General features: G+C 45.8%; 3 protein-coding genes across 3 annotated transcripts in view; 1 reads left to right on the forward strand and 2 right to left on the reverse strand.

Moving 5' to 3' along the window:
• Positions 1 to 356: 356 nt before the first annotated feature.
• On the reverse strand, positions 357 to 3,425 carry CNBC3720 (hypothetical protein; the record flags this gene model as incomplete). Its single annotated transcript, XM_771788.1, has 15 exons — positions 357 to 403; positions 498 to 624; positions 684 to 699; positions 761 to 848; positions 905 to 963; positions 1,019 to 1,165; positions 1,220 to 1,393; positions 1,448 to 1,540; positions 1,607 to 1,767; positions 1,821 to 1,904; positions 1,960 to 2,112; positions 2,180 to 2,305; positions 2,358 to 2,726; positions 2,791 to 3,069; positions 3,141 to 3,425. 15 exons carry the CDS (start codon positions 3,423 to 3,425, stop codon positions 357 to 359), a joined length of 2,208 nt encoding a protein of 735 aa, XP_776881.1.
• Positions 3,426 to 5,568: 2,143 nt separating this feature from the next.
• CNBC3730 (hypothetical protein) lies at positions 5,569 to 6,679 on the forward strand (the record flags this gene model as incomplete). Its single annotated transcript, XM_771789.1, has 4 exons — positions 5,569 to 5,803; positions 5,856 to 6,119; positions 6,179 to 6,546; positions 6,605 to 6,679. 4 exons carry the CDS (start codon positions 5,569 to 5,571, stop codon positions 6,677 to 6,679), a joined length of 942 nt encoding a protein of 313 aa, XP_776882.1.
• Positions 6,680 to 6,908: 229 nt separating this feature from the next.
• Positions 6,909 to 8,096, reverse strand: part of CNBC3740 (hypothetical protein) — a gene marked incomplete at both ends in the record, with an annotated part of 2,610 nt that continues 1,422 nt past the window's right edge. Inside the window, 3 exons of the mRNA XM_771790.1 lie at positions 6,909 to 7,242; positions 7,299 to 7,875; positions 7,940 to 8,096. The exon at positions 7,940 to 8,096 is cut by the window's right edge and continues 83 nt beyond it. Coding sequence (XP_776883.1) covers positions 6,909 to 7,242; positions 7,299 to 7,875; positions 7,940 to 8,096 — 1,068 coding nt within the window. The remainder of the gene's footprint in view (positions 7,243 to 7,298; positions 7,876 to 7,939) is intronic.

An 8,096-nucleotide genomic window follows, 5' to 3' on the forward strand; every position in this document is an offset into this window, starting at 1 on the left:
GAACAAGAGCGTTGCACGTTGGATGGCAAACAATACAACGCCTCGTTCGTTGTTGACCCACACCCCGCGGGAAATGGGAAAATCAAAATAAAATACGCGACAAATTAATATTTTTCCTTTCAGACAACCATATAAACAACGGATAGTGTCTTCTGCCCACTGACGTTTATATCGATGTTTATAATTAAGTCCGGCCGTCCAAAGCTCTGCCCTTCAGCCGACGTTCTAAACACTCAATGCAATGATTCAATAGCATCGCAGGGAACGGCAAACAAATAGCTACAACAATTACGCTCCCGTACAAATAGGAAATAAATAACACTATAATCAAGCAATATTTAATGGATAAAATACCTTCAATCTGCAAACTGGCTTTCAATGGAAGACATAATGTCTAAAAAACCTGCAATTCAGACAGACAAGGATCATCAGTAAAAGTCACTGCCACCAATGGCTTGAATATTAAGATATCTGCGCCATGTTTTTGAAATACCTACTTAATAAATATGTCGTCATTCCCTGTATGTTTGGATCTATCGCTTCGTCCTGCGCCTGTAAGGTATCCAACAGGGTGACCGCCACAACTCGGATCTTTGTAACAAGGGATGGTCCATTTGCCGCCAGCTACAACAAGTGCTGAGTTATTTTCTTTTTTGAGCAAAAGGTGTGAGTTAGGTACTTACTGCCCGGATAGGAAGACTAAACGTACACCGGTTCAGCCAAAAACGTTCAGATATTTAGCTTAAAAAAATAAACTCACCAATGAACAACATTATATAGATCTTGATACACGGATTGCCTCCAATTCACTGTGTTTTCGCCTATATCAGCGGCTACCAGCTCCGCCGCTAAGTAATTGTCAGCCGGATGTCAACGTTGCCTCGCAACAGAATGTATAATGTACCATTCCTACTGGATGTGCCCGGTTGCCCACTGCAGTTTAGCAGGTTTTCTCTAAGAAGGCTACAATTAAGTCGTCAGCTGTTACGCTCCCGGCAGGCACATTTTGAAAACTGACATCAAACGCAGCCTTGTCATCGCTAGAGTCACGTGTATGTTTCCTTTGAGCACCAGATAGCCATCCTTCGCTGTCTCTGGAGGCAATGGGTCCGAAAAAAACATATCAAGCTCGCCTCTGACTGCGTCTTCCCATCCAGGTTCGGGTCTATCGCAGGCACGAGCTCATAAGCAATCTAGTGACAATGGATGGTTGACGTACAGTGAGTTTCCCTGGTCCGCTTCAAGTTGAAAGGGCCTGGGGAGGGTGTCCGAGATGTAACGAATCCTTTGCCCTAGTTTGCGCATCTCTCTCAATGCCGAAAGAAGGTTCTCCGGATCTGTGATCTGTTGGCGGCGGAGGTCTCTCTCTGATATTAATATGTCCCCAAGCACACTACAAGTCGCAAATCAGAAGAGCAAAACAGCCCTGGTCGAAAAAGTGACAAACGTGACTATACGTGTAAGCGTATTGAACCCTGCTATCAGAGGCGCAGGTGTACGACTAGGAAGGATACCTTCCGAAGTAATGGACTCGTCATCTCTAAATCAACCATGGCCCATCAGTCCCATCATCACCAACTGCAAGGCCATACAACTACTAACTTACACCTCGGCTGGAAATTCCGTCGATTCTGGCCCCATAAACTCATCCACACGCAACAGCACGGGTTTTTGCCTTGACACGGCTTCAAACTTATCTGCGTTGTATATCAAAAACCACACTCGTCGTCCGCGCTCCGCATTAATGGGATCCAAATCACAGTACGTCTGAAAATGGATTAGAGCCGATATCGACTTGGAAGAAATAAAATGGTACATACATCTTCACGATGCAGTCCCATAGTGACAGCAAGGTATTGTGCCTCTCCAAATGTCGAAGCTTCAAGACCGATATTGCCATGTTTCTATGGAAGTTTGGATGATTGTTAGCCAGAGCCGCCTTGTGCAACACTGACTCACATTATGCACGACAAATAGAAAGTACTTTATGCAGATTAGGTCGACGTCGCAGTTGTCCATTTCGCTCTTCGTCACAGCGCAGCAAGCCTTGAGGCACCGATCTGATAAGGACCGCACCTTGTGCGCTGGAATTGGGAAGTATGATTTTGGCAGCTGCCGGCAGTCAATGACATCAGTCCATGTAGCGAGCCTTCATATTTATAGATAAACAACTACTCACGTGAATAAGGGTAGCTGCAATGATTGACATGATCAACGCGAAAAATGTGGGCCTTCTCAGCTCTTCATAAGCGGAAAGATCCTTTTCGAAGGATGGGTAATGGATGACGGGGATGATGCAGTATACCTGCAGCTCGGATTAGCTAATGGGTTTGGCAGAACGGGATAAAATTGCCCACATGTTCAAAGTACAAACTGATGATATGCAAAGCCAAGTGTCGAGGCAAAACTGACTCGATATTTGTGGATATCGGTAGCGAAACGTTAGAGAGGGTAGTCGAAGGTGATACACCATGGTATGGAGAAGCACCAACATCTGGAGGAGTAATATGGGCCTCTGCAATGTTCTCATGGTGATCAATAGACAAGTGGACGGCTGGCTGCTGAATGTGAGAGTTTGTACCTCGGTCGTCAGAAGTAAGTGTACTTCTATTGAGACCTATATCCCCAAGTATTGCAGATTGGCTGGGAACGCTAGGATGTGAATACCAAGGGATGGGACGATCAGCTCTCGCCTGAACATGAGATGGCAGATTGGGCTGTCGTTGCTATACGGGAATGGCTGCAAGTAAGTCCCCTGCGCAATTGCTTGACACGCCCCTTATCACTCACATGGCAGGTGCCGATATTACTACTGGGCCCTACGACAGAAACTGAATTGTATTGTGTAGATAAATTATGATCTATTGGATAGCCAACGCCCGAGGATTCTGCATGATCTCTGGCATCCCCTGCTTGATCGTCCAATTGTGTTGTCGCAGAGGGCCTCGTAGCTTGGGATAGCTTCCTTGCTTTCTGCTGGACGGCTAACTGTTCAACTGCCTTGTTCTTACGTCCCCTGCGTTTGCGCTTGTATGTGTACGAACATTCCAGATTCCATTCGCGACAGTGCTATTTATATATGGAAGCGTCATACCATTAATCAAGCAGAAAACATCTCAGAATGACGCGGGATGACTTACGTTACAGGGAGAGGCCGCTAAGCCTTCTGTCGTAATTTCTATAGATGAAGGCCTTCCTGAACACCCTAGCTTCCGCGTCCTGCAAGCATCACAGCTAGGTGGCTGTCTTGCATTCAGTATTTCCAAGACAGTGGTACGTTGCGTGAATCCCGGGTTGAGGCGTAATGGAGCCTCGTCGTTTGCAGTAGCTAAATCACTTGGCTCAAAAGCCCGAGATCGCTCTTGTTGAGAAGAGGCAATTGAGTCAGATTGACCAGACATTGACAAAGGAGCATGCTCGGGCATAATCCTATGAGGATCACAGGTACCGAGGTGCTTGATTGATGTGACTCTGCAGTTGTTGTCAACGTCTGAAGCGGAATTAATTGTTTTTTTTATTGTCACTGGGCGGATTGTGTTGATGATCGATGAGAGCAGTTACTAACTCTCGAAAGGAGCCATCAGGAGACTGTTGTGTGCGCGGCCACATATCGGAATCGCCCGATATGCAGCGATAGTAGGCTCGACACAAGCCCATCGACAGTGGTGTGCAAAATTCTTAATTATCTTAATTATCATGATGATGAACGATAGTGGCGATGGCCGCAAATCAGAGGAATAATTATTTAGCAGCAGCTCGAAAATTATTAGCAACTGCCACCCAAAATCATGCGTCACGTACTTCAAATATGGATTTTCTACTATTTTCTCTTCATATCTTGCTAAATCATAATAATTATGATAATTAAGAATCTTGCATACCTTCATCGCGTCGCGTCGCGACCAAGTCACGATAGTTCATCTTTCCTTGCTCACGTATTTTACCATCCAATGGTATCTTCAGTACCTCCAGCAGCCGCCATTCCCTGCAAATGCCCGGCGATATATCCCAACTCAAATTTGAAGCGTCAGATTTTATTCAGCTGCTTCTGGCCTGGTCCTCGCCTCCTGGTACAATGGCTCATGTTGCCTTCGCTTCCTGGATGTTCAAGTTGACTACATGCAAGAAGTTTCTCTCAGTACTTAGCAAGGTTTGATTGACAGGGGTATGAGTGTGGAATGGGGTGGCAAGGGGTTCATATTTATCCATTTTGCGGACTTGCAAAGTTGTGCTTTTTGTGGAAAGAAATGATGTGTCCGTTGTCGATATCTTGTCGAACATGACGTAAGACCTCAACATGCAGACATGAATATTTGAGGCATGAATTTATTTGCATTTTCCCCGAAAAACTAGGATTAGAATCGGAAAGAAGAACTAGAACGGTGCAAATCATGGGTTTCTTGTTTTTTGGCGCTCCAAAACTAGGAAACGGAATCAAAATTGAAAAAAATTGGAATTAGTAGAATTAGCCATGAAAAATAAGAAATCCATATTTGAAACGTACTCATATGTTCCTCCTAGTTCATCTGCTGAGACTAAGAATCAATCAGTTGAACCTCGAGACAGGCATTCGTCATTGGAGGCGGCTCACGAAATATGTACGTGACGATTGGTAGACACCCCAGCAATTGACCCTCACTGTGTGCCACATGTCAGCATGAGATTGGTGGCTGTTGTTTGTTGATGGGATCGAATACTGGAAAGAAGCCAAAAGCTTACTAAATAAAACATGCCCGTTTCTGCCCTTCTCTAGGCATAGCATTTCGGCGGATTCTCGATATGCTACTTACAATCGGGGCATATTGAAATAATCCACCGATATGCTGCTGCAGATCACGAGGTCTCACCAAAAAACCCGATATCCATCGTTATGTAAGATTTTAATGCAGTTTTCCCGGCATACGGTGGGCGCATTTCGGCTTTTTTCCCGTTAACATATCCGCTGCCCACCAAGAAGAGAGCCGAAAACAAATGATGTGGAAGAAATCTTATCGTATCAGTTATCTCCTGCCATCGTCACTCAGGAAAAACCTTCCATCGTCATAATCTAATCTTTTACTTGTTCTTCTGCGGGCCGTATGGGCCGTACAAAACATCCACTGTCAACGCACACAGGTATGTATCTTTAGGGTTTGATTATCGATGTTCTAATCGACAAGTCAAACGGATCCACCTCTTGATGAATTCGTCGGCGGTAGAAAGAGTTCAAAGTTGTCCACAACGCGTACGATAATTTCAGCTGAGGTGGATATCCTAAATCGGGTCTTGTCCGAGGTGGAGATGGATATTCCGTTACGTTCGAACCGAAAAGCGAATATGCAAGCACGCACACAGTGAAGATGGAAAAGGGCAGGCGTGCCTCGGATCCCTCCTGACCGGCAGCTTGATCCGGTCGCTGCTGACTCGATCAAATAAATAATAATTATTAGTAATCCGCGCAGACGGACATGTCCGACGAATCGGGACTTATTTATGTAAGCGTCACGCCATAGGCAGGTGAGTGCCTGTATATATACATCCAGCAACACTCATTATCCATTCGTACCCCCGTTCTCATACTTCGCAATAATGACCCTCACCTTCAAACTCTCTGATGGCAAAGATATCCCTTTCCTCGCATGGGGAAGCGGCACCGGTGGTATCGGCAAAGAACTGCAGCTCGCTATTGGCGCGGGTATTCACGCATTGAAATCTGGCATCCGCCACATCGATACCGCTCAGGGTTACGATACTGAGGAAGCCACAGGCGAGTCCTTCAGAGCTTCTGGTCTCAAGAGAGAGGACGTCTGGATTACCACAAAGAGTGAGTTTCTGGGGCGCACCAGGAGAGACTTGACTGACTATATATGTACCAGTTTCCGACAAGCTCCCGACCGATAAAGAAGCTATCCGGAAGAATGTCTTGGCATCCATTGCTCGACTCCAAACCAAACCTGACCTCTTGCTCATCCACAACCCTTTTATTGTGCAGGATGGTAACATCTCTCAATTTTGGACATATCTTGAGGATCTCGTTCTTGACGGTACTTTGGAAGGTGTGAGTTTGGGAGTAAGCAACTTCAGACCTCAAGATCTGGAGGCTATCCTAAGGGTTGCACGAATTAAGCCTGTTGCCAACCGTAAGTCACCCGAAATACGCTACCTATGAGTATAAGACAAAGGCTGATGTGGATTGCAGAGCTTGAATATCACCCTTACGTACTTGTACACCTCGAACCGGTCCTCAAGATTGCTGCTGAGCATGGTATCCTAATTGAAGCTTTCGGCCCACTGACTCCGGTACTCCGTCATCCCGACGGTGGGCCTCTTAAGCCTGTTCTTGAGCGCATTGCCCAACGTATTTCCAAGGACAACGGTCAAAAGTTGGACTCTACTACCGTACTTCTCCTCTGGACTCGTCAGAAGGGGGTCGTAGCTGTCACGACTTCCAAGAATGAGCAGAGGATCAAAGGGCTTGCGGATGTGGAACATTTGCCCGATTTGACCGCCGAAGAGATGGAAGAAATTGAGAAGATCGGCCGAAGCCATCACTACAGGTACTATATTGTGAGTTATCAGCCACCTGATACACTGGCGAGGTCTGTAGCTGATCATTGCATCGCAGGAACACATGACTGAGGACTTCCCCAACCCGGACCTTCCTTCCGTCCCCAGCACTAGGGAAAAGTCAGATCATTAGACCGCCTAGTTAAGAATTGGTTGAAAATACTGTAGAGCGAAGAATACATTAACACGCCTTGGATTGAATATGCAGCCATTGTTATTGCGTGGTGCAGTAGTTCCAGAATTCATCTTATCAACGTTGGAAACAAGCATGCATAGCGCATGGCAGACTATCATCGAGTCGTCAAAACCGCAAATTACAAAAATCATACCAGAACTAAGTGAACCAAGTAGTAGAGTTTTTGCTATTTCCGAATACCAAGAGCAGCTTCCAAGAGCTGGTTTGCTCTCTTTCTCTCTCCGTCCTCCACCACAATGCCATCTAGTTTCCGCATCTTTATACAGTTCTGCATTATAAGTCCACGATAGACAAGTCGTTTTGAATACCACTCGTCGGGAAGGTTCTTCCTGAATCTGGTGTCGTATGTAGACCACGCTGCCGGTGCGACTGCCAATGGCTGATCCATTCTGTTGCGATCTTCGTTGTTTCTTGTTGGAGTTGAAGGATCAAGCACTGAAGAGGGAGATGACGAAGGAAGCAGCAAGGGGAAGTAGTAACTCAATGTGAAAGGGTTCATCCTGAATGATTGGTGAGAAGAGCCATATTTACCGGGATTCGGAATCGAGTTACATACCTTAAATCGAGCTCTTCTAGATTCCGTAAACCTCTCAGCCCGGCCATGACATCCCTACCATCTCCTTTTCCAGCCTCCTCTCCACCAAGCCTCCCACCAACCAGTGTCAACTTTCTCATGTTGTTCATCCCCTTCACGCCATTAAGGTCGGTGAAATAATTGTAGTTTAAATTGAGCATCTTCAAGTGAGGCGCATTAATAGCAAAATCCTGCGGCCATTGACTCATCTTGCAAGCAGCTGCTTCTAGATAAACGAGGGAATAGAGTGGTCGAGATGGGAAGAAATCTTCCGTTAAGGCGTTCCCCGAGATGTATAGTCGCCGGACATTTTCCAAATCAATATAAGTGAGGTGAAGAGGGGCAGTGCGTTGATTACGAAGTGAGAGATTCTCCAAACGACTCGGAGAAGAGTGCTCTGACCGGCCCAGGTGTGAAAGAAGATTATTATCGGCGTAAAGTGTTCGTATCTTAGGGAAAAGAGATATATCAAAGGACGCAATGTGGTTATCGCTGAATCGTAAGATCCTAACGCTTGGCATTGGTATCTGAGGAGTGAGGGTACACAGTCTGTTTCCCTCTGTAGCGAACTCATTAGCTTGAAGGAGTACTACAAGTGACTTTCGGATAACTCGGTGACGTACCGAGATTGATAGAAGCGACAGAGCTCAGCCTGTGTAAGTCTTTGATGATGGAAATGTTATTATTACTCAAGTTCAAACTCTCCAGTTTTGACCACTTGGCGGCCGATAGATCCAGCATATCCAGTTTGTTGTTGACACAGCTCAACTTAATTAGACA

The sequence above is a fragment of the Cryptococcus neoformans genome, chromosome 3 (assembly GCF_000149385.1).
Source record: "Cryptococcus neoformans var. neoformans B-3501A chromosome 3, whole genome shotgun sequence".
NCBI classification, from domain to species: Eukaryota; Fungi; Basidiomycota; class Tremellomycetes; order Tremellales; family Cryptococcaceae; genus Cryptococcus; species Cryptococcus deneoformans.